Below are 26,672 nucleotides of genomic sequence, written 5' to 3'. Positions count from 1 at the left end.
GGTTAGGCTCAGTTACTGATTGTGGATGAGAAGTCCTTGTTCACAATCATTGTTCCAATTCATCCCAAGGGTATTCGGTAGGGTTGAGGTCAGATACTGATGGTGGATCCTAGCTCACAATCATCATTCATATTCATCCCAAGCATGTTTAGTAGGGTTGAAGTCAGGTATTTATGAAGGATGAGAGAACCAGGCTCACAATCATAAATCCAGTTCATCTCAGGAGTGTTTGGTAGGGTTAATGTCAAGTATGTTAAATAGATGAGAAGACCTGGTCCACAATCAGCTTTTCAATTCATCCCAAAGGTGTTCAGCAGTATTGAGTGCTCTATAGAGGATACTAGTGAATACAGTGCGGTCACGTGGTTAATGTGTCAAGCCCATCTGTGGCTATAGTGAATGCAGAGCGGTCACACAGTCCCGCAGAAAGCTAACATGAAAACGTAATAAATCCTCTTAATTTCCAGTAAAAGGAAAACGGATTTTCCAGTTTAATGAGCCTCTGAAATGCGGTTGTCACGTTCCATCACTTGCAGGCCGGATCCCTGGGAAGCTACAGGTGTCGGAAAGAAGCCGTGTAATCTGAAGTCTTCATAAATCAGCCAAGCTAAACAGTCTTTCCACACACAGTAGCGGCTGTAATCGTAACCCTGTTAAACCCCAGGTCTTTCTTTTTTTTTTACATTCCTTTTTAATCTGATAAAAAGTTTACCCTATGCAGTTTTTTTTAGCTGTGGCCTGTAGAAGTGATGGCAAAAAATCAGAATGGATCCACGCTGGGGGAGCTGGTCCGGTGTTTTAATGTGCAATGCCATATCCATCTGCCGAAGCTGGCCAGGTTCGATGCAATCCAAATTTGGAATTTCCTAAAGCTGAAGTCTATTGCCTTCCTTGATTCCACCATCCTACTTCATCAACATGCTAATGAAAAACAAAAAAAAAAATTAAGAAAACTTTCAGTTTCTATCGCATACCTTATGTTGGACCCATGTACAGTGGTCACAGTGCTTCGCTACCCAATGCAGCAAGATAAAGGCTCGTTGGAGGGGCCAGCAGGGTGTTTTACATAGCAAAACACCACAGCAAACTGTCTCAATACTCCTCTCAAGAGCTCTCAACCTTGATGCAAGCAGCAGTCAAAGTCATTGACCTAAGATGGCCATCTTAGGTGAATGATGCCATGAGCATCCCATCCCCTTTGTATATTTGCAGCTGTGGGGTGGGGCATCTCTTCTTTGCAATGCAATGGTCAAGCAATGACAGCTAACTTCTGGGTTTGGCTTAAACCCAAGCTCATCCTTATCAGTGATAGATAAAAAACCCATATACTTTAAATATGGATGTAGCGCTACCCTGTAGGAGTCGCTATATGTTCTTTCCCAGACTTTGTGCGGAAGTAGTATTTCACTAATTTTGGCTCAATGATCAGGGCAGGTGATGTATTTGAGCATTTTTTTTGCTGAAGAGCTTGGGATGGGATGTAGGGGGATATGGGATACTCCAGCGTCATCAAATATGGGTATTCAATAGGTCTCTCCTTGAGTAGTCTCCATGTAGAAACAAGTACAGATGGCAGAAACTAAGTCCTTTCAAGGGCACTACTGTTTTTTTACCCTCGGGATACAGCATACAGTCTCTAGAATCAGGAATTCTGATCAGTGCTCTTAACATCACAGGATCACCAGATCCCTCTTTCCAGTATACTCTGGACACTCCCCAATGAGCTCTCCAGACCAGGTTCCCAAATGAGGAGTCCATTGACTAGCTCCAACAAAAGAGATCTTGAAGATGGGCCAACTCTGCCAAAGCTGGGACCTCAATTAATGACAGTAGAAAGCAGGATAACGGCCACAAGTGAGGATAGCCACCACCACCCAGATGAGTGGATTCCCTCTAGCAGGGAGAAGAAGAAAAGCCCTATTGCTCTAAATCTCAGACTATATATAATGCCGCGTACACACGACCGTACTTTCCGGCAGAATAGGTCCGACGGAATAGTCCAATAGTTTTTCTTTAAAAAATTCCGATGGACTTAGAAATGGAACATGTTTCAAATCTGTACAACGGACTCAACTCCTATTGGGAAAACCATTTGTCTGTATGCTGGTCCGACGGACCAAATACAACGCAAGGGCAGCTATTGGCTACTGGATATTGAACTTACTTTTCTAGTCCCGTCGTACGTCATCACGTTCAAAATGAACGGACTTTCGAGCGGACTTTAGTCCGTTGGTGTGTGGGCAAGTCCATTCATTCGAAAGTCACATAGTTAGTAAGGTTGAATAAAGACACCAGTCCAACCAGTTCAACCTGAGTGTGTGTCTACAATTGTCCCTACCCCTGTACATTGCTCAGAAGTCCATCGTAACTCCTCCAAAAGTCTGTCGGGAAGACTGTCGGACCTTTTTCGGCCAGAAAGGACGGTCCTGTGTACGCGGCATAAGCCTCTCCAGCCACCTTCTGGGCATACCTACCCTGAGGATTAGCTGAATCACAAAAAATACTCAACCTCAGAATTACCTTGCCCAGCCCTTTATGTTCTAGAAGCCTCTGGAAGGCAGGGGAGAGCAATCAAACCTGTGAGCTCTAGAGTATCCTCAACAACTGTTCCACTGATTACAGAGGAGCCAAAAATAACTAAATTTGTCTACATCCTATCAACCTAACAGGGTAGGTGCTAGATGGACTGTATACTTTAACTTATTTTCCCCACTCCCCCATGATTGTTATCCAAATAGATTAAAATTAGGCTGGAAAATGATACACATATTAAATGTAGAAAAATTGGCTTTAAAGCGGGAGTCCCCCGTTTATTTTTTTTAAAAGCGAGCAGCAACAAATACTGCAGCTGCTGACTTTTAAAATAATGACACTTACCCGCCCAGCGCGCTCGCGATGTCGGCACCCGAAGCCGATCTCTCGATCGTCTCTCGGGTGCTGCCGCCGCCATCTTGGTTATGGGAATCAGGAAGTGGAGCCTTTCGGCTTCATTTCCCGGTTCCCTACTGCGCATGCGCGAGTCGCGCTGCGCAATAAGGATGGTCCCCGCTGTCTCTGGGATCCGTGTGTTTCCCAGCAGGCAGCGGGGGACCTTCGGAAAGGGGCGTAGGTTCTGCGGAAAGGGGCGTACCTTCTGCAGAATCTACGCCGGAAGTGGGTGCAGATACCTGTACTGTACAGGTACCTGCACCCCCCTCCCCCCTGAAAGGTGCCAATTGTGGAGCTGGAGGGGGGGGGGGGTTCCAATGAGCGGAAGGTCCACTTTAGGGTGGACCTCCGCTTTAAAATACATTTTGCTAGCCTTTAATTGCCCTGCATAAGGATGTCTAAAGAAGATGCAGGAAAAGGATTGCACAATAAAATACATTTAAATATAAAACACATTTGTTTATTTCATTTATTGTCTTTATTTGGACACATTTTTCAATTTTATAAATGTATTTTACCATTTGTCTATGATTTATTGAAACTGGGCATTGCTTTGATATAATGACTGATTTTGTGGAGATTACAACATCACAAATTTATTCTGGAATTTATTAACCAAGGTTATTCATATACAGATCTTCCACCTCATCATGGCAATTGTGACCAGATAGCATGCAGCCAGTACTGTGAGAATGTGTGTGGTCCATACTGGGAGGTGTTTATGACAGTTTTAAATCAATGTCTTATGGGTCTTATATCTGTGATTTTGTGTTATCTATAGATTTTCAATAATAAGTGTTTTTCCAATTACACAACACTTAGGTGTTAGGTAACTGTCAGTACAAACCTTCTTTGGTGGCATCCTTTTCTGAGTATGGTTACAGGCTATCATCCAATACTTTGGGTGAGCCCGTGAATTGTTATATTTAAAAAGGGTGACTCCCATGTATTTTTATGTTTGTGAAATTTCTTTAACAGTAAAAACCCATCATGGGATCTAATCCTTCCCCATTCTATCCAAAACTAGAAACATTTTGTCTCCTTTTCTCATCTCAGAAACTTGGGAGGTATTTATTACACATAGACTGTTCCATTTATTTTATAATTTCTCATCAGCAATTATTTTATTTATTATTTTTAATATTTCCTCCTTCAACTGTTTATTTTCCTGACCACAACATTTTGCGTAGCTCTAAAGAAGGTTCACAGAGTCAACTTCTGGTTGACTCTCTCCAGGGGTTAAACTAACTTCAACCGGTCACATAACACATCCAAACTATTTTAGTTTTATGTTGCGTTGGCGTTCTGCCCAGGTACATTAAAGATTGTGAGCTGGACGTGCTTGCTCTCCTTTCTAAAAATCCTCTTGAACGGGGGAGGGAAAAAACGGCAGTATATGTGTACCAGTCATGTTCTACAAACCTTATTCTTTTTCCTCCTATGATGACCCACTTGGAAACAAACTCTGATCTGAACGGTGGAGATAAACCGATAGCGGACTAGCATCTGTTCAAAATCAAATCTGGGGAAACGGGACATTATAAGGGCCCATTCATATCAGTGTGATTAGAACCTTATATAGCACTCTCCTAGTTAGGTTGCTAGATACATTTAGTTTATGGCTCTTTCTGTAATCATTGGAGCAGTGATTGAGTGATTGCTTGGTCTGGTCTGTTCACAGCTTCACAGGCTCAGAGTTTGATTGCTTCCCCCTCCCTTTAGGGGAAGTTTCTGAAACTTAGGGAGGGAGAATTTAAATGTCCAGCCTAAATATTGAGCAGGGCCTAGCCAATCCCTACCAAGGTGTGCCCAGATGGCAACTGGGCTGCTCTTAAATAATCAGGAGCCCTGAGGAGATTCTCTATCTTCCTGTCAGGGTTGGGCTCAGTCCTTACTTCTTTGAGCTGGCCGCTCAGCTGTCGGCTAATTGCCAGCTCTTATCTCTCCACAGTGACTCACCTGTTGATGATATCCTGCTCATCAGTCCTGCCTACTTAAGCCATCCAACCGAGATGATCTCTGCCTTCGCCTTGGTCAAAATCACAGAGAGTATCTAGTGTGTTCCTGTTAAATACTTGCTTGGCTGACATTCCTTCTGGCTCCAGATCCTGCATGCTGTTCCACTACTCTGATCTCCAGCTTCCTGACTTTCTGGCTTGTCTGACTATCCGTTTCGGTTACCAAACTTTGGCTATGTTTTCATTACAGTTCTTCTATTTACTTTTATTATTAAACAAGTGTGATTTAACTGTACTTCTGTCTCGGTCTGATTCATGGTTTCTGACACTTCCCCCCTGTGGGGATGGATCTGTGAGCTGGGGGGCTGCTTGCCCTTGGAGCCCTTTGAACTGGAATATGGACAACTTTACAGGATGCTGTACCTATGGACTGATCTTGCTTCAGGATCCTGTGAGTAAAGCCTATTTTCTGTGCTGCACCTAAGTTCATGGTCCCAAGCTGTGAACCATGGACTTTTCCAATCTGCCTCTATCTGTTCTCATGCTACTTTATGATCCCCAGCTGTGAACCATGGACTGTTTCAGTCTGCCTTTATCTGTGGTCATGCTACTTCATGATCCCCAGCTGTGAACCATGAACTGTTCCAGTCTGCTTCTATCTATGCTCAAGCTACTTCGGTCCCGAACAATGAACCATGGACTGTTCCAGTCTACCTATACTAGTGCTATATCTAATAAGCAAGAATTGTCATCTGCCAGCAATACTATACATTTTGGAGTATCCCGCATCACCCCCAAATCCCCCTCCCAAGTTTCTACTAGCAAATAAACGTTGAAAAGACATTCCCTAGACGGTTCAATGAGCCAGAGTGAATTAAATGTTTCTGTTTGCCTGGCTGCCTCTGTACTGTTTTTTTGAAAGAACCATGGTTCATTTGGGGGTAACACTACACTCTCATGCTTTTAGCATGTGTTTGTTGGGTTATGGTTTAAATGTTTAGATGGTACAATTCGTCTTTGGTTTCTGTAAAGGTTCTTATGTATCCAGGTCATGGTATAGCTAGTAGTAGTTGCTATGGTTCAACTGGACTTGTCCTGTAATGATGAACATGTTTCACTATTTATCCAACTGGCTTCCCCTGCTCTAATACATGTATTTATACCCACATGGGTAACTTGGTCACCTTGATCCAATGACCGTGAAATGTATCAAGGCATATGTTGATTGTCTAACAAGATTGGAGGTTACCTCCATATGACTAGGGGTTTCAGGAATGCATTGGAAGTCGCTATACTACTTGGTATGGGCCAGGAAAAACTGTTTGTATAGCCATCTTGCCATAGATAGTCTTTGTATGCTCTGGCCCCCGGCCACCAGGTGAATGCAACTGGGTCACATCAGGACAATGTAATTAGAAATGCTAAGCAGATTTGCTATAAACATACAAACATTGTCCCTCCAAGACCATTTGTATGTCCCCTATAATCTCCCCCAAGGTAGGAGAGAGCCCCTGGACCATTGCTTAATAGGTTGGATTTCCTGATACATACACAACTCTTGAAACAGATTTATGGTATCGTGTTGAGAATCATCATCATCAACACAGATGGCATTTAAACCTTGACAGAGGTACCAACTCTTCCCTGTTCTATTCAAGACTAAAAAATTATTTGATTGTAGTCTGTTTATAAAAATAGGTCTATAGATTTAATGCATTTATATAATTATTATTATTAAAACATAATAATAATAATAATATAAAATAGCACATACTGTCTGTGGACTTTTAGAAGTACAGAAAAAAACACAGTACCCATTTAAGATAATTAAGTAAATGTTTGTCTTAAAATAGAATTAAATAATTATTAAAAAAAGAAGAATATTTTTTCCTGCTCTCCAATCCATCATCCCATACCATTAATAACAAGGTGTTGTGTAATTGAAGAATAAATAGTACAAAGTCTTCAACATAATATTTATCTTAAGATATATCCAGAAATAGGCATTCGAAAATTTCTAGTGAAAGGTGAAGACAGCTTCAAAGTGAGAGTTTAGAAAAAGCTTCTTTAAGATAAGAGGCTGTCATTTTTCAAAAAGACAAATGAGAAATTTGGAGACATATTAAAACCAGAGAGACTTTTATCGCGCAATGTTTAATGTAATAACACTTCAATAAAATATGTACATGGAGATTTTTAGACTTATGGATGTATTCATTCCCCTCTTTGATCTTTTCTTACTTAAAGCTTGTTTCCTGGCCTACATTAAACCAGCTTGCATTCATGCCTCCCACCCCACTACCACCCATTCCCCCTTTCAAAGGAAAAACCCCTCTAACAGCGATTTAAACTTCCCAGAATCCACTGTCAAATCACCCTCACTTTCGTGAGGCACAACTGGTGACACTGGTCTTCAGGACCAAAGGAGATCCCAGGTTGGACAGCCAATAGGAAGTGCCCACCTCAACAAAGCAGTGATGTGGGCACACAAAGAAACACCCTTCTCCTCTGCAGTGAAGAAGGTAGAAAACTCAGAACCCAGTGTGCCATGTCAGGTAAGTATAAGGGGCTTTTAGTTTTGTCTGCAATTGTTTAGTTGGATGAGGTGGGGATGGGGTAAAAGGTGGACAGGTCAGCAAGCGGAAGTTCTGTTTTAAGGGCTATTGCCCTATTGCAAATTTTCCCTCACTTCCTGTCTGGTGTAGCTGTGGTCACAAATATCAAGATATTAACTAAGGTAAATCTCTCTAATATAGCCCTGCATAGCAGTAAAAACCCATCAGGGGTTCTAACCCTTCTAAGTTTTGTCTAGACGTTCTTCTACTGTGAATGCTTGATTCAGAGGAGAATCAAGTGTTAGCCCTTGTACACACGGTCGGACATTCCGACGGAAAATGACCGATCGGACTGTGTTTTCGGATAATCCGACCGTGTGTGGGCTCCATCATCCTGTTTCGGTCGGAATATCCGACCGATAAAGTTTTAGAGCTGGGCTGTAAAATTTTCCGATAACATGATCTGATCGGACTTTGTCCTATCGTTTGTAGATAATTCCGATCGGACAAAGTGCCACGCTTGCCCAGATCAAATTCCTAGACCAAAGCTATTGGCTACTAGCCTGAATGTAGTCCCGTCGTAACAAAATAACGTCATCACGTTCTGAATGATCGGATTTTCCAACAACTTTGTGCGACCGTATGTATGCAACACCAGCTTCGGACAAAATCCGATGGATTTGGTTGTCGGAATGTCCGACTGTGTGTACAAGGGCTTAGGGTCAGTGTTGATTGATTGCTAAGGTTGGTTCAGAGAAGGATTAAGTGTTATGCTTGGGGGTGATTAATTGCTTTGGCTTGTTTCAGGGAGGATTAGGTGTTAGTATTAGGGGTAATATTTTGGACATATTTCAGGGAGTATTAAAGGTGAATTCCAGGTATGGATATTTTATACTTAGTTAAATTGGTCTAGCTTAAACCAATGTAACCATGTGTCACAGTTAAGGGTCAAGCTTTAAGACCAGTAACTATAGCAGTAGAGAGGCTCAAACTAAGCAGCTGAACATGTACATAAGCAGGTCGTCCTGTCGGATGATGCGGGCTCACCCAAGGTGTGGGGTCTAAGCACTAACTGGTACTCACCATAGCTCCTGATGGTGGAGATGAGTTTTGCTGCATGTTAGTACCAGGTCATCACCTCAGGATCACCCCACCAGGAGGTGAGCAAGCCGGGGGCTGCGTAGCAGATATAGCAATTAGGGATCAAGCAAAAGTGTAGTCAGTAAGGTCACCAAAAAGTGGTTGCAGGTTGGGATCAAGTGGAAGTGTAGTTGAGGGACAAGCCAAAGGATGGTAAAGAATGGTCGCAGGTTGGGATTGAACAGAAGCATAGTCAAGGAACAAGCCAAGGTCAATAACGAGTACTAGTGCAGATATGGACAGCAGCAGGAGAGTCAAGAGGTCTGTGGACCTCAAGTTGCATCAGAGTGGGACCAAAGTAGTGCAGGGACTACTTTGAAGTCGCTGCGACTTGAAGTTGAATAGATATGAACGGTACTCATTGTGTATCTGGATTTTTTTTTTCAATCTCTGTATTTGCGGACAATACTAAGCTAAGCAGGGCAATAACTTCTCTGCAGGATGTGGAAACCTTGCAAAAAGATGTGAACAAATTAATGGGGTGGGAAACTACATGGCAAATGAGGTTCAATGTAGAAAAATGTAAAATAATGCATTTGGGTGGCAAAAATATGAATGCAATCTATACACTGGGGGGAGAACCTCTGGGGGAATCTAGGATGGAAAAGGACCCGGGGGTCCTAGTAGTTGATAGGCTCAGCAATGACATGCAATGCCAAGCTGCTGATAACAAAGAAAACAGAATATTGACATGCATTTAAAAGGGGATCAACTCCAGAGATAAAATGATAATTCTCCCGCTTTACAAGACTCTGGTCCCGCCGCTCCTGGAGTATGCTGTCCAATTCTGGGCACCAGTCCTCAAGAAGGATGTACTGGAAATGGAGCGAGTACAAAGAAGGGCAACAAAGCTAATAAAGCTTTACTATACTGGTGACCCCACAATAGGGATAAAACTTTTTCGCAGAAGGGAGTTTAATAAGACTCATGGCCACACATTAGAATTAGAAGAAAAGAGGTTTAACCTTAAACTACATAGAGGGTTCTTTACTATAAGAGTGGAAAGGATGTGGAATTCCCTTCCACAGGCGGTTTCAGTGGGGGGCATTGATAGTTTCAAGTAACTATTAGCCCTTGTACACACGGTTGGACATTCCGACAACAAAATCCATCGGATTTTGTCTGACGGATTTTGTCCGAAACTTGTGTTGCATACACACGGTCGGAGAAAGTTGTCGGAAAATCCGATCGTTCGTAACGCGATGATGTTATTTCATTACGGTGGTACTACGTTCAGGCTAGTAGCCAATAGCTTTGGTCTAGGAATTTGATCTGAGCATGCGTGGCACGATCGGATCATGTTATCGGAAAATTTTATAGCCCAGCTCTAAAACTTTGTCGGTCGGATATTCCGTCGGAAACAGTCCGATGGAGCCCACACACGGGTCGGATTATCCGACAACATGGTCCGATCAGACATTTTCCGTCGGAATGTCCGACCATATGTACAAGGGCTTAGACAAGCACTTGAATGACTGCAACATACAGGGATATACAATGTAATACTGACATATAATCACACTCATAGGTTGGACTTGATGGACTTTTCAACCTCACCTACTATGTAACTATGTAGTGGAAACTGAGCCTTATGCAAGGTACACACGATCGGAAATGCTGCCAGCAAAACTCTGATGAGAGCTTTTTGTCGGAAAATGCGACTGTGTGTATGCTCCATCGGTCTTTTGCTGGAGGAATTCCTGCCAGCAATAGATTGAGAGCATGTTCTTTATTTTTTGGTCGGGGAAAAGTTCCGATCCGAAAATGCGATCGTCTGTATGCAATTCAGACGTGCAAAAAATCACGCATGCTCGGAAACAATTCGACGCATGCTCGGAAACATTGAACATCATTTTCTCGGCTCATCGTAGTGTTGTACGTCACCCCGTTCTTGACGGTCGAAAGTCCAGAGAACTTTTGTGTGACCGTGTGTATGTAAGAAAAGCTTGAGCGGAATTCCATCGGAAAAATCATCCAAGATTTTTCAGGAGGAAATTCCACTTGTGTGTACGCACCATTAGTGTTGGGTCAAAAATGCTGGACGGCTATCCTAATCGCACACACAGAAAATGTATTGAGGAAGGACCTATGTGTGGAGCATAGATCCTGAGACTAGGAGTATGTCCTGGAATTCTGCTTTAATAATTGTGTCAAGTCACAGTACTCTGCATGACACAAGGTCCGAAAGATAATATTTGTTTAAAAAAAAAAATCTGAAATTAGGTGAAAAATTCTTTCTAGCGACAGCTTTGATCCAAATGTTTTCCAGCAGTTTCTTTAGGATAAGCACACATCATTTTTTTTAAAGACAGGGACGGATTCTAGGGTGATGAAAACCAGATCTCTTTTATCACACCAGTAATTTTGTGATAACATATTTATTTCACTGGAAAACAAAGGGAAATATTTGAAGAGGAGATGCGATAAGTAAAATATGATGTGGCCACACATTGCACCCCCTTGTACTTATATTTCACAAGAAATCGGTGAAAATATGGAGTAGGCCCGTTGACAAATTTCTGTACATTCCATCAAGAACTGCAGAACATATATATATTAATTGGGCTTGGCGCCCGTCCTTGAGCTCTCTTCCCGAGACTCCTGTTTTGTATTATGACAGCGTGTTTCTTGAGAAATATTAACTTGACTTCCTATCTAAAGCGTGTTTCAATCTCAACTTAAATAACCTAATCCGTTTGGCTTTCCAGCAAAGTTCACCCAACAATGACCCTGAAAGTACTTTCCCCATGGATGGACTCGTGATTAGAGAAATAATGAATTTCTGATCCGAGAGAGATGTCAAGGACTATATGACTTGCAGCAGGTGTTCTGTGTTAGGTCTGGTTACTAAATGATCAGAGAATGGATGAAACAATAGTTATGGTGAAACATATTGTCAGCGTAATACGTTACAGACAGTAGGTCACGTGAGAATAAAACAGTTGTTGTAAACAGAGTGGACATACACTATATTACCAAGAGCATTGGAACGTGTGCCTTTACACGCACATGAACTTTAATGGCATCCCAGTCTTAGTCCGTAGGGTTCAGTATTGAGTTGTCCCACCCTTTTCAGCTATCACAGCTTCAACTCTTCTGGGAAGGCCATCCACAAGGTTTAGGAGTTTGTCTATGGGAATGGTTGACCATTCTTCCAAAAGCACTTTTGTGAGGTCAGGCACTCATGTGGACAAGAAGGCCTGGCTTGTAGTTTCCGCTTTAATTCACCCCAAAAGTGTTCTATTGGGTTGAGGTCAGAGAATGCTTTGCATGCATTGGGAAAATGCAAAGTGTTCTCTAAATGGTGTCTATCTCCAGTGAGCATGAGACCTGGAAGCTAGCAGTGTTTACTGTAGTAGCGGCACCTATTACAATGATTTCCACCTTCCACAGAGATTGGTCAGGGATGTCACACATATACTTACAATTCAAGCTGGATGTAACTATGCAAAACAGTCTATACCAAAACTTTAGCTCTAATTTTGGTATATCTGTTTGATAAGTGCAACAAAAAAATACCCATTGATCCTGCCATAAATCCAGTGAGCTAACTTCTTGTAGTCAGCTGATGATGCTGTATTGAATACTCATACAATGAGTCCACATTTATGGAGTACCGAACACTTCCCCTGTGTTATGGAGAAGAGAAGATAAAGTAGATAGAGAAGAGGAGAGTGTTCTGTAGTCCTAACACACCTCTTTTCTTTATGTGATATTAACATATTATAGTAGTAAGCTTTGTTCTACTGGCAGAATAACCACGTGAAAATAAAGGACAAAAAAAAAAGGGGGGGGGGGCAGCATATGTAAGTACTGATTGGCTGACATGTACGATGTATTACATTTTTGCTCTGGGTTTAGGTATTCTTTAGGGGCCAATTTATATTATAAGGGGGACAGATGGATGATGGGACCCATCCCACTGTCACATTGACCTGGACATGGATAACTTCTATAGTGCTACCCCCACAGGAGCCACTGATTATGTGTACCAAGTTTTTTCCCTAATAAGTGCACTAGCAGTCAGGCATATAGTCTCAGTCACTCTTCTGGCTCAATGATCAGTCTAGGGGTATCGTTTTTTTATTTTTTTTATGTTTTATTGCAAATTTGAAATTGGATGGGTGCAAAGTAACCATGGGATACTCCAGCAACATTAACTAGTAACGTGTGGACACCTATCTTCCTCCTAAAAATTTGTAGCACAGTCCTTGCAGTATCAAATAATGGGCTGAGCTACACAGGGACACCATGAGTAATGTCCAAGCTGACTATAGGGCTAGAACAGGGGTCTCAAAGTGGCGGCCCTCCAGCTGTTACAAAACTACAAGTCCCATCATGCCTCTGCCTGTGGGAGTCATGCTTGTAATTGTTAGCCCTACAATGCCTCAAGGGACTTGTAGTTTTGCAACAGCTGGAGGGCCACCAGTTTGAGACCCCTGGGCTAGAAGAACCACAGCAGTACACAGTCGCTTGAATTTTACACACTGGTCTGTACTCAAAATTTTCCCTGGATAGTTGGGCACCTCCTTCCAATATCAGCCAGACATTTCTCCCATAAACTCTCCAGGCCAGATTCCCAAAGGTAAATCCCCCAATTAGCTCTATCAATGTTCGGTAGAATAGCCCCCCCGGCTCGCACAACTATGACCTCAATGAGCAAATAGAGAAACAAAGCTGGACTGCCCAGGAGCAGCTGTTTAGGCTGGGATCTTTTCCTCTTGGACAAAGACCTGGCAGCTTCAGGCTTCAGCCTATTTATGCACACAGTCACTATCTGGGCACCCTCCCTCAAGGATTGGCTATGACAACATAAATATTTAGCTGCTGATTTGCTTCATCTAGCCCACTATCTTACAGAACTATCAAGAAGCCAAGGGGGCAGCCAAACCCACAGCCTGTGAAACCAAGAGCAGACCAGAGCAATCACCAACAGCTCCACTGATTATAGCAGAGCTAAGAACTAGATTTAACTATCCTAGCACCTTTCTAGGAGGGTGCTACTCTTCCATCTAGCTGTCAATTGATACACTGAATATTTTTACTTTGCCAGTGCTTAAATCGGGGACCCAAAATTGCTTTTGTACAGGGGTCTATTGATAATTCTGTCCATCGCTGGTTGTAGAGCAGACTGAGAGAAGGGTCTCAGTAAACCTGAACTGGCTGAAGAAAATACAAAGAAAAGGCTAGTGTTGAAGAGAAGGCCTTAAAATGTGTCTCAGTTTGCCCTTGTGGGAAATATAGTCCCCTTTCCTTCTTCCACAAGGCAACGCTGGTAGCCTGAACACACAATTCCCAGACCCAAGGAGTGCAAGATGGTTGAGCGTATACCTTTCACAGCATACCACCTGGGCTCCCAGAATTAACTTCTGGGTTGCTTAGTGTCAGTGTCTGGACAACCATACTACAACTGCTGCATGATCAGCAATGATATTAATTGGAGATTGAACAAGGTTACATGGTTCCAGCCTTTAAGAGACACTTGAAGCTCTCAAAGACTAAAAATTATTGTGTATTCATTATATAGTCTCCTCAGTCTCATGTTTCTTTATTTTATTCCAGTTTCAAGGCCACAGAGTTCCCCCGAAGACTTGAAAGTACTAATGAGCAACGTCAATCGTTTAAATGAGAGCTTCCGAGACCTTCAGTTTAAGCTCATGCAACTGACATTTAGAGGAGATTTCATGGATCATATCTGGAAACTTCAGGATCTTTTCCAGAATCATTCAGATTCTTTGTTTCAGCTGACAGAGTCCTTAGAGAAGCTGGAACATAACCTCAATGACGTCCAGAACATGGCCAGCCAAACAGACACATTTGCCTCCAATCTTGGCACCATCCTCAACCAGAAAACTGAGGCGCACAATTTAGAAATGTACAAGTTGTCGACAGAAGTCAATGGTAGCAGATATGTCTGGAACCACCATGATGCCATGCTGAAGGAGCTGTCGACCAAAGTTGAAGGACTTAGTGAGCAAATCAGTGATATGCTTGGAACATTTAATGCCCTCAATGGAACTTTCTCCTATGACATAGGAATCCACCATACCAGGATACAAGAGCTTCAGAGTCTTATAACCAATGTTACAGAAGACACCAGGCACATGAGACTCCTACATATTGTAATGGAGCAACAACTGAAGCATGAAATGGCTCTCATAAATAATGTAACAGAAGATCTACGCCTTAAAGACTGGGAGCACTCAATAGCCTTGAAAAATATCTCTGTGATCCAAGGTAGGCCACCAACTCATGTAAAAATGTTAACTTGTGCAGATCTATCCAAATGATATTCTTATACTGCTGGGATTTTGATTTGGTTTGAATATGCACTAAGGCCGCGTACACACGGGCGGACTGTTCGCCCAACTTTGTCCGTCCAACAGTTTCGGCAAACAGTCCGCTCAAAATTAGCATGGACGGACATGGCCACACACGACGAACGAACAGTTTGCTGAAACCGTGCGCGATGACGTGAACGGCACGTACGACGGGACGAAAAATACGACGTCCTATACACTGCATTATAACTTTCGGCGTGTAAATCCTTTCTGAGCATGCGCGCAACTTTGTTTGACGAACAAGCCTACACACGAGCGGACTGTTCGCTGAAACAAGGTTTCAGCGGACAGTTTTTCGGAAATTCCGAAAAACCTTGTCCGTCAAACTGTCCGCTGAAACTGTCCGCTGAAAGCCCACACACGAGCGGACTGTCCGCCCAAACACTGTTCAGCGGACAAAGTTGGGCGAACAGTCCGCCCGTGTGTACGCGGCCTTACTTTTCCTTTTAAGGATATTTCAGTTTTTGTAAATTGCAGGAAAAGAGAACGTGTCACCTTGCACATTCAGGACATAGGTCAGTGATGGAGAACCTTGGCACCCCAGATGTTTTGAACTACATTTCCCATGATGCTCATGCACTCTGCAGTGTTGTTGAGCATCATGGGAAATGTAGTTCCAAAACCTCTGGGGTGCCAAGGTCCGCCATCACTGACATAGGGTCTTTATATACGCTGTTCCTTGACTACCACCAAATACTCGTATCTCCAAAGTTGGTTTTAGTAGATGGGCCTTCTGTGCCCATCCCCCAGCTCTGCTCTTTGTACTGGCTATGTGCACCATAGTGATGATGATTTGGAGCACACAGAGTGGATTTGTATCATTGGTGACTCTTGAGGAATATTTAAGTTTCTGTCCCTGGAGCTTTAACTATGTATATATCTATAGCTTGGACTTAGTAGGGAATAATGTGCACCCCTCTTTTTTATTCTGTCCACCGGTTACTCTTTTTTTTTACTGCTACCCCAAGTATACACTTTATTGTCAAAAGTAGTGGGACACCTGCCTTTACATGCACATGAACTTTAATGGGATCCCAGTCTTCGTCCGTAGGGTTCAATATTGAGTTGGCACACCCTTTGCAGTTATACCAGCTTTAACTCTTCCCTGAAGGCTGTCCACAAGGTTTAGGAGTGTGTCTATGGGAATGTTTGACCATTCTTCCAGAAGCGCATTTGTGAGGTCAGGCACTGATGTTTGACAAAAAGGCCTGGCTTGCAATCTCCGCTCTAATTCACCCCAAAGGTGTTCTATCGGGTTGAAGTCAGGGCTCAGTGAAGGCCAGTCAAGTTCCTCCACTCCAAACTCACTCATCCATGTCTTTATGGACCTTGCCTTATGCTCTGCTCCAAATCATTTGGTGGGGTGGGGATTATGGTGTGTTGTTGTTTTTCAGAGGTTGGGCTTGATCTCTTCGTTCCAGTGAAGGGAACGCTTAAGGTTTCAGCATACCAAGACATTTTGGAAAATGTCATGCTCCCAACTTTGTGGTAACAATTTGGGGACGGCCCCTTCCTGTTCCAACATGACTGCGCAGCAGTGCACAAAGCAAGGTCCATAAAGACATGGATGAGCGAGTTTGGGGTGAAGGAACTTGACTGGCCTCAACCTTGAGTCCTGACCTCAACCTGATAGGACACCTTTGGGATAAATTAGAGCGGAGACTCCGAACCATGCCTTCTGGTCAAACATCAGTGCCTGACCTCACAAATGCGCTTCTGGAAGAATGGTCAAACATTCCCATAGACACACTCCTAAACCTTGTGGACAGCCTTTCCAGAAGAGTTGAAGCTGTTATAGCTGCTAAGGGTGGGCCAACTCAATATTGAACCCTACGAACGAAAACTGGGATGTCATTAAAGTGCATGTGAGTGTAAAAGCAGCTGTCTCAATACTTTTGACAATATAGCATATGCTCCCATGTTATGTTCAGTTTGATTTTTATGCTCATTTTATTTCGTACCGCCTGAAATTATTGGATGAGATTCAGTCTATTTAACGACAAACATGCCTTATAAATATTATTTTTTTCACCGTTTTAAAACTAAACCAGAAATTAAACATCTTAATCATACATCTGTGAATGACAGAACAAAGAACAATAAATGCTGAATTCAGCAGCTGGATAGGCACACTGTGTATCGGCTAGGCTAGGTGTACTTGCCAGGGAAGACGATCAAAGGAAAATTTCTACTTCTGTTTCGATTACATTATAAAAAATTAATTCTGATCTGTTTTCTATAATACCAACGCACCTCTAAAGTTCCAACATTATTTTATTGTGGCTTTTATTGTGTGTCTACTTTTTCCTACGTATTACATGACACATCCACATGTTGCTTTTGCCATTCTAGATTTTTTGGATAAGTCTCAAAATGTCATAAAAAAATGATCAAGGTTTCCCATAGACTGGAGCCCCCGGGCAAATACAAATCAGACTGGTCCCTAATCCACAAAATATCACAACAAATAGTGGAGAGGTGGGGAGTTGGTCTAGACCTAGCTATAAGAACCAATGGAGATATCATATCTATAAATATACCAATTCATAGACAAAATAACAGGAACTTTAATTATATCTCCAGAGGTGGTTCACAGACACCATTTTATAAAATATTACATTTTTTATTTTAAAAATTCTTTATAAAAATTGGACCAAAGTTAGTATAAAACATCAGTTGAAATGAAGTTAATCAACAAGACCTTAGAGAGCAAAACAAGAGTAGACACAAAAAGGAGAACCAAAGTCTACGTGTTTCGTGGTTAGACATCCGCTTCCTCAGGACCCTTTTCTGGTCTCACACATGTATTGTAAATCAAAAAGGACAAATGATAATATACAATGCAAAAGAAAGTGCATTGAAACATATATAAACTGTATATACAAAACATATTTGTAATATCAACATGTACCATATAGCATAGATACATAGGATAAGAGGGGAAGGAAGACAAAAGGAAAAAAAAATATTATGATAATCCATATTAAGGTAGTACCGGTAATTCATACCTCATAAAGGCCCATCCCAAAAGTATACATCCAGGGGACAAAGGTAGAAGCAGAGAAGCAGGTCGACCAGAAACAGGCCCACCCTGCCCATACCACACAAGGGTCAGCAAAATCAGAAAGGAGGCAACACTGCACTATTGCATATGGAGGTCTACTGTGGCAAAGGTTGGCAACTGGCTGGCAACAAGGTACATAAACGGAAGGCAAGTTCGTAGTCAAGGACAGGCAGAGGTTGGCAACGGGCTGGCAGCGAGGTACAGAATCAGGAAGCAGAGCCATAGTAGAGAATCCAAGCCGAGGTTTGTATAATCAGTAAAGGTAGATAACAGGCAGGGGTGATCCAGGAGAATAGTCAAGGAAGCCGGGTTTGTCAGGAGCAAGGTAACAGGTCAAACAGCAATCAGGAACAAGCTGAAGACGATCCAGCACTGGTATCACGCAGAGACTCTGTTTATATAGGGCGCCATGATTGGTGGACTTGAATGTTCGTGCCAGAATGCACGTACGTGCGCACTTGCGCGCACACGTTTGTATGTGTGCGCAAGTGCACACGTTCGTTCCGGAACTCGTTCGCCCCTGTCGGGGACACCACGCATGGCCATTGGTATTAGCGGAATGGGAATTAGCCACTGCTGCATGGAGACGGGCATTAGCACTGGGAGATCTCTGACAATGTCCAGTGGCATTAGCGGAATGGGAATTAGCCACTGCTGCACGGAGATGGGCATTAGCACTGTGAGTTCTCTGACAATGTCCAGTGGCATTAGCGTAATGGGAATTAGCCACTGCTGCACGGAGATGGGCGTTAGCACTGTGAGTACTCTGACAATGTCCAGTGGGATTAGCGGAATGGGAATTAGCCACTGCTGCACGGAGATGGGCATTAGCACTGTGAGTTCTCTGACAGTGTCCAGTGGCATTAGGGGAATGGGAATTAGCCACTGCTGCACGGAGACGGGGATTAGTATTGTGAGTTCTCTGACAATGATGTTCAATGGGGGACAACTGTCTAAAAGAGAATTTAAAAATACATTTCCTCCACTTTGGAAAGTTTTCTCCTCGCTACATGTTGCATCTACAGGACATGATGTAAAGGGAAACCTCCCAATGGGATAAACCGTTTCTGGTATGCCTTCTCAATCCAAACTGGGTTTTCCAATTTTTGACACACCCTCCAACAACTTCTGTTCAGTTATAGGCTTTGGCTGTAAGTGAATAAGTATGCTTTACATCTTATTTGGGCTCTAGAGACTAGCGGCGAATGAAGAAACTAGACCGGACCCCCAACACGAATGTAGAGTAAATGGTCCGGTGGTTATTGATGTGATGCAACTGAATGAATTAGCACAGTGATCTTCCAATCTGTCATTGAGGCTTTCGTGATTTAGCAGAATTAGATCAGGTCCAATTAAATCCATCCAACACTCAGAGCCTGGAGCCAGCCAAACATAATGCGTGGTCTCTGAGACGTTGAGATCTTATCGGAAGTAATTTCGTGTTCCAGCTGTGAACACTTAGTTGTAAATGTCTCCTGGTTCCAAAGGCAATTAAATTGCTGACTTGACATATTATCATATTAGTTTCAGGTTCCATACGCTCTGATATGGAACTCTTACTCTATGTGTTGATTTCCTTTGATACAACCAAAGCAACTTAATCTTAAGTGGCAATATTTAAGCAGGTTTTCTGCTCCACTTCTTGATATATCCTGTCTTGCCTTGAAAGGTTGCCAGTTCTCCAAGAATTAAGATTTTCACATAATCTTTCATCTCAAATGTGCCCTTTCAAGCATGGTATATGGAGGGGAATTCAGCCAAGCATGTTGTAGCAGTAGGCGCCATCTCCCAGGATACACCTTCATATGACCGGGCTTTTAAGGGATCTCTTACAAAGAACTCAAGTTACAGATATGTTATACTGTACATACAGTATCCTATGGTACACCTTTAAAATATTTTTAAAATATTTCTCTATAGGGGGTAGTGGGGCATCCTCAAGAGGCAGCATCGGATTATTCCTTGTATTGAAATGTACCCTGTGAAACAAAGTTAGAGATTCAGGAATTAGGGGAATCCTGGTGGATGGGAGCACCTTAGTGGAATCAGGGGCGGATCCAGAGTCTAGTCTCGGGAATGGCATTGCCAGAAAATATATATTTTTTTTTGTGGGCAATTTATCGAGGGAAATGGCTGGTGTTGGCGCTTCAATCAACCCGGCACCATGGTTGATATGGTGTCAGGATGATTGAAGTGCATTATTTCTATTATTACATTGTTATATAAAATTAAATGGTTCAACTCACCATAAGCCCTGAGTGGTGACTCAATGACGTCACTCGTTGCTAGACGCCAGGCGACCCAGGCTCTAGCAATGAGTGCAGGGTTGCCATGCCAGCGGTGCAGCTCCACCCATCACCATGCTCCTCCTGGTCCTGGTCCTGGTGCTGCGTAATTAAACACTAGAGTCTCTCTCTCTCTGTGCCACTGCCAAGTGACTGTGACCGGGCAGTGTGACAATCATGTCAGTGTGATATTTTCGGGGGGGGGGGGGGGGCAATTGCCCTGTTGCCCCCTCCCCCGGATCCGCCCCTGGGTGGAATAACATTTCAAATGTTGCTTGTGTAAGAACCTGTGATTTGACTGTGCAGGCTAAAGCAAAATGTTCATCGTCTCCACAGCTTCACATACTCACCTTTCCTTCAATCCATTTACCTGGTATTTTCAGGTATAGAATAGCATGTGACTCAAACGCCTTCCTTCCATGTGATAGCATCAGTGCTTGATGAATACATTCTTGCCAGTCACAAAAGCATGGAGAAAACCTCCACTTTAAGTTTACTGAACTGTAAGCAAGGGTTCTGCTTGGAAGCTCGAGAACACAAAGCGACCTCTAGGGGGCACTTTATTTTATATCCAAGTGGAACGGGGAAAATGAGTCGCAGACCAAATCTTGAGAATCAGCAAAATGTTTTTCTGATCATAAAATGTCAAAACGTTAAAAGCAGAGGGGGTACCCTATCCAAAATGAAATAACAAATGGCTGGAGTGCTACATTAAGCAGGGGGGTGATTTGTGGGACCTGGGAGGAATAGGTCACGTGTAGCAGTACAAGAAAACAACATTAAATGGGCCTGTGTTGATGGCGTTTGGAGTTGTGTCAATGGCATCCTTTTGAGAAGCTTCTCAACCATTTCGAATTCATAGCCAGTTGGATTTGACCTGTAGTCAAAGTTGACATCCTTCTAACCCACATTTAACCTGCTTCAAGTGGGTTTTGCTTTCCCCTAGAAATATATGGGATTGCATAACCTGTTTGATGCAAACAAAAGCCTGTTGACACAGACAGAAACTAGGGTATACAATTAATTTTTGAAGGCAACATATCTAATTGATAGGAAGTTCTTTGGTATGTTTCTTATCTGTTTATCATCTAACCTCCTCATTATCACGCTATAGCCAAAAGATGGCTACAGCATGGCTCTGTATTTCTGGGAGGACATCCATGGACATGCTCCCAGAACCATGTGCCCCCTGGGGCGCACATCAGGCGCACTCTTTGACCACTGTGTTCAATCACAAAGGCCATTTACCATGGGATCAGCTGTGTCCAATCACAGCTGATCACATGTAAACAGACTTGCTGGTTAACGGTAGTCATTGTCTCTATGTGAGGAAAGAAAAACTGATAACCAGCAAAGCCTTCAGTACACCATTTACACTTATAATCAGGGCACTGATCATCAGTGCCTGATAATCAGGGCATACCCAACAGTGCCAATCAGTGCAGATCAGTTCCACCTATCAGTGCCCATCAGTGCAGCCTCATCTGTACCTCCTCATCAGTACCCATTAGTGCACCTTATCAGTGCTGCATCATTAGTGGCCATCAGTGCAGCATCATTAGTGCCCATCAGTGCAGCCTATCAGTGAAGAAGAAAAATTACTTATTTGCAAAATTTATAACAGAAACTAAGAAAAACGTTATTTTCAACATTTGCCGTCATTTTTCATTTGTTTAGCAAAAAGAAAAAACTGTGGTGATTAAATAGCACCAAAAGAAAGCTCTATCTGTCTCAGAAAAATGATAAAAATGTCATATGGGTACAGTGTTGCATGACCGTGCAATTGTCATTCAACGTGTAAAAGTGCTGAAAGGTGAAAATTGGCCTGGGCAGGAAGCGGGTGAAAGTGCCCAGTATTGAAGTGGTTCATTTATCTAATAGTGTGTGTATATGGCACTGAGTGCTAGTGAAGACCAAAAACCCCCATTTGGTAGGTCAAACTAGATCCAACTGACAACTAGATCTGGATTTAGAGAGAACAGACTCAGGGCAGACTCGGGGCATAATTTTGGGTGGCCCCTTAATATAATGCTACAAGTTGTGCAGCTGAGGTAAAGTAAAGTCGTAAAAACAAAGTTCTCCAACAGTATACCTCCAAATTTCTTGAAGGCACAGAACCCCTTTGTCAAGGGTTTGGACTGGTTATTCTGCTTTAAAAAAAGGTCTGTGTTGAAGTTGTTTGCTATTTTGATGGTGCCATCCATTGCATCGCATCAGCACCCTGGATCTATGAGTAGTTTAAGGATGTGAATCACAATAGGGCCTTTGTAAAGCAGAAGGTATCTACAAGTTTCACATTCATCACAATCTTAAAATCAGGGGGCTTAGGCTCATTTTAGGACAAATAGCAGAGTGGTACAAATTATTCATTTATTTCTTCCAGCCAACTGCAAATCTAGAACTGCTGGTCTACAGAACAGATACATTATAGAGGCATTTTTCCAAAAGTTATACTGCTATTTTAGGCTTATATCCCATCGTTGTTGGAGTGCAGATAAAAACCAAGGCTTCTACGGAGTAGAACTTAGGCAGCAATCAAAAAGTACTTTAAAGAACTATAAGTACATTTTTTTTTATTCATTTTGGATAGAGCAAGGGAGAGTTATAACCCCTGTCAGATTTTTTCTTTTTTTTTTGCCATCTGTGTCCTATTGAAGACATGTCCCTTCACTTCCTGTCCCATAGCCAAAGGATGTGAGAAGAAATCCCTGCAAACTAAGGGAAGTCCTTGGGGACCCCCAGGTCACCAGAACTAGCGTCCCCATTGACAGATTTCCCCTCTATTACTTTTCTGGGGACAACCCAAAATTTGGGATTTTCTTTTACTTTCACTTTCAAAGATAATGGTAAACAGGACACATAGAGAGGGGGAATTTCCTTAACGGGGACACAGACAGCAATAAGAACTAACAAGTGTTCTAATCCTTCTGCACTCTATACAAAACTACAAAAAATTAAGTTTTGCCTTTAGTTATACTTTAAAGTGGTTGTAAACCCTTACAAACCACTTTGACCTACAGGTAAGCCTAGATTAAGGCTTACCTGTAGGTCCAATAAATATCTCCTAAACCTACACGGTTTAGGAGATATTTGCCAAAAGACAGGCATGCGCCATAGACAGCGGCGCGTAGGCGCACTGATCGCTCCGCTTTTAACGGTGATGTGCCACGAGTGGCGGCTCCCGTGCGCATGTGCGGGAGTGACGTCATTGCAGCTCCGTCGAATGACAGCGCCGGAGCAGCGAGACCCACCAAGAAGATGGAGGCTTCACCTTCACCTTTTACCATTATGCTTTACCTTTGCAGGGAATTAAAGAGGAAGTAAACACATCAGGGTTTACTTCCTCTTTAAGGTGGGCCAAAAGGAACTAAAACATCTTCCACTGAACCAGGGTGAACTCTGTAGGGCCTTCTTGAAACAGAAGATACCTACAAACCCGAAACAGCTGTATAAAGTGTAGAATGGATATCTCTGTATTGTCAGAGGTTGTATCTGTACAGTCCTGGAACCCTGTAGGGCCTTCTTGACACAGAAGATACCTACAAACCCGAAACAGCTGTATAAAGTTTAGAATAAATATCTCTGTATTGTCGGGTTGTATCTGTACAGTCCTGGATGGACAGTTGGCCCAGGAGAATTAAGGAATAATTTGCATCCCACTGTCCTAAAATGAAGAATAGCCCCTTTGTTATGGGGATTTGTGACAAAAGTAAGATGTGGATAAGTTCTGTTTTAAGACTCTTAGCCCTTGTACACACGGTCGGAGATTCCGTCTGGAATGTGTCCTATCGGACCGTTTTGTCGGATATTCCGACTGTGTGTGGTCTGCATTGGACTGTTTCCGTTGGAATATCCGACGGACCAATTTTTCCAACTTGCCGGTAAAATTTTCAGATAAAATGCTCCGATCGGACATACTCCGATCATGTGTAGCCTACTCCAACGGACAAAGTGCCACGCATGCTCAGATCAAATTCCTAGACCAAAGCTATTGGCTACTAGCCTGAACGTAGTCCCATCGTAACGAAAGAACGTCATCATGTTATGTACAATCGGATTTTCCGACAACTTAGTCCGACCGTGTGTATGCAACATCACTTCCGGACCTCTTCCGGAATTAATCCGTCGGAATTACTCTGACGGATTTGGTTGTCGGAATCTCCGACCGTGTGTACAAGGGCTAAAGTGCTTCACTCTGGTGTATTGGAGAGATTTTTCTGTTCCTTTTGGCCCACTTTACCATAACAATAAATGTGAATAACTTAAGCCTTCTAAGGTCATAGAGGTCCCCTAGGTCACTTTATAATTCTCACATTTTACCCAAGTGTTTTCCAGTACCGCCTAAATTCTAAAATGTCAACTCATAGAAGGGGTGGCTTGGATGCATTGCTTCAACACAAACTATGATCTGTCATGGAACATGACTTCCAGCAGTGACAGATAATGAATGTATAGGATCGCAGTGATAATTGGCTCGGTAGATGGGTTACTACCATGTGGAGTCACATGAGGTGAAATGAGGAAAGAACAATTTGTTTGTACTGAGGACAAGATCAAGAGAACGAGCTGCAGATCTGGGTTGCTGATAACATAGAGATGGTCCACAGATGGTTTTCCGCATGTGGTGTCTGTAATTCCTCCATGTACTCACTGTCACCTCCATAATCCCAATAGAAACATCAGTTTAATGTTAATTAGCAATGACTCCAATGTATGTTTTGATAATATTGCTTGATCTTTTACTGGCATCTGTTTTATTAAAGTCATCCTAAAGTTGTTAAAGGCGCACTCCAGTCAAACATTAAAAGAAAAAAAAATGCTATTTAAATTCCACCTGCTTGCTATGTAGCTAAAAACATTTTCTTAAGCCTCATACACACGATCGGACTTTGTACAAACTTTCCTATGGATTTTTGTACAAAGGGTGTAGGCCGTGAACTTGTATTGCATACACACGGCGGGACTTTTTCAGCCAACTTTCACCAAATCATGTGGTTTTTCTGCTCTTTACCGCCACCTTTGGTCAACTTCTGTATTGTTGTCTGATCTTTTGCATTGGTTCTGAGCATGCACGTTTGTACTTTGTACAAAAGTCCTATGGTTTTCTGTACACACCATCAGACTTTGCTCCATCTGACTTTTGTTGCCAGAAAGTTTGTCCGTTCGCACAGCCAACAAAAGTCTGATGAAAACCAAAAAAGTTTGTCCGATGGAGCGTACACATGGTCGGATGTTGCTCCAAAACAGCTAATTTGCATGTTTGTTTTCAAAAAGTCCAATTGTGTGTATGGGCCTTAACTGTTCTTAAGGCCCGTAGTACACACCCCCCATTGGAATCGAATGGATGGTCCGCCACTGCTGTTACATATTTCAGTTGCAAACTGAGCCAACACCTTATCTTTTAGGGAGGCAGATCTGCATGGACCTACCTGGTGAATTCTTCTGCATTTTTTTAAAAATACAGATAACATGAGAAGAGTTTCTTACTTTTATAAAGTCCCACTGTTTCTTAGATAGCATAGGCAAAGTAATTGCAGCACCCTCTAGTGTGCTAGAAGTGTAAATAGTTTTTTTGTGATAGTGTAGGTAAATTGTTGGGCCTCGCTTACAGCCAGGCTGGGTGATATCTGGGTTAGGGTGAGTGACTCAGGGATGCTGGATTACTCATCAGGCAGCACCTCTGGTACCTCCCCCCACTTGCTGGAACCTTGGAGAAACTTCAAGAAGAATGGTAGGGAGGTTAGGAGACACTGCCTGGAGTTTTGATGAGGGCCCCAGCCAGTCCCTAGCAAATGGACTGGCAGGGGGTTGGCACCACTTAAATACTCTGGGTCAGCCCAGCAGGGGCAGGTGGTGTTCAGGTGGAAGCTGGAGATTGAGTGCTGAGGAGGCTGTCAGAGGCCTTTGAGGGTAGCCCCCTAGTCTGGGGGAGGGGGAGGCACACAGAGGAGTCCCATCCAGAGGCACTGGAGCAGGGGTGAGGACAGCAGGAGCCAGCAAGCACATCCGGAAGGTCTCCAGGAGAAGTCAGCCGGGTGGGCTGGTGAGTGTGCAGTCTGGGAGGACTGTGGGATGTAGCCAGGAGCTCTAGTGAAAGGGGCTGTTGCAGCCAGGTTAACTGGCAGAGCCTGGAGAGGTGGTGCTGGGACAAGTGACCACGGGAAGAAGTGCAGTGAAAGTGCGAGTGGTGTCACCCCAGTGTTCTCAAGTATAGGGGCCTATGGTCCCTGCCTGTAAAGGGCCTTTGCCAAGGATTTTTTTTCTTGGGGACACCGCAGTGGATCTGCAAGCAAGTTTGTGTAGGAGGAAGGAAAGGAGGGTACATAGTTGAAGTTTCCCTGAAGATAATTTTTTTCCAGTCAAGTGGGTATCCGTAATCATACCCCTATCTCCATCCAAGG

General features: G+C 43.0%; 1 protein-coding gene across 1 annotated transcript in view; it reads left to right on the top strand.

Moving 5' to 3' along the window:
- The window catches only part of SCARA5 (scavenger receptor class A member 5), a 437,144-nt gene that overhangs the window by 182,956 nt on the left and 227,516 nt on the right, over positions 1-26,672 (top strand). Inside the window, exon 4 of the mRNA XM_077489221.1 lies at positions 14,144-14,818. Within this exon, the coding sequence (XP_077345347.1) occupies positions 14,144-14,818 (675 nt within the window). The remainder of the gene's footprint in view (positions 1-14,143; positions 14,819-26,672) is intronic.

Source organism: Lithobates pipiens, unplaced genomic scaffold, assembly GCF_037356315.1.
Source record: "Lithobates pipiens isolate NorthernLeopardFrog02 unplaced genomic scaffold, aLitPip1_a1.2 Scaffold_18, whole genome shotgun sequence".
Lineage (NCBI taxonomy): Eukaryota > Metazoa > Chordata > Amphibia > Anura > Ranidae > Lithobates > Lithobates pipiens.
Note: the sequence above shows the minus strand (reverse complement) of the source record. Positions and strands in the feature narration are given on the sequence as shown.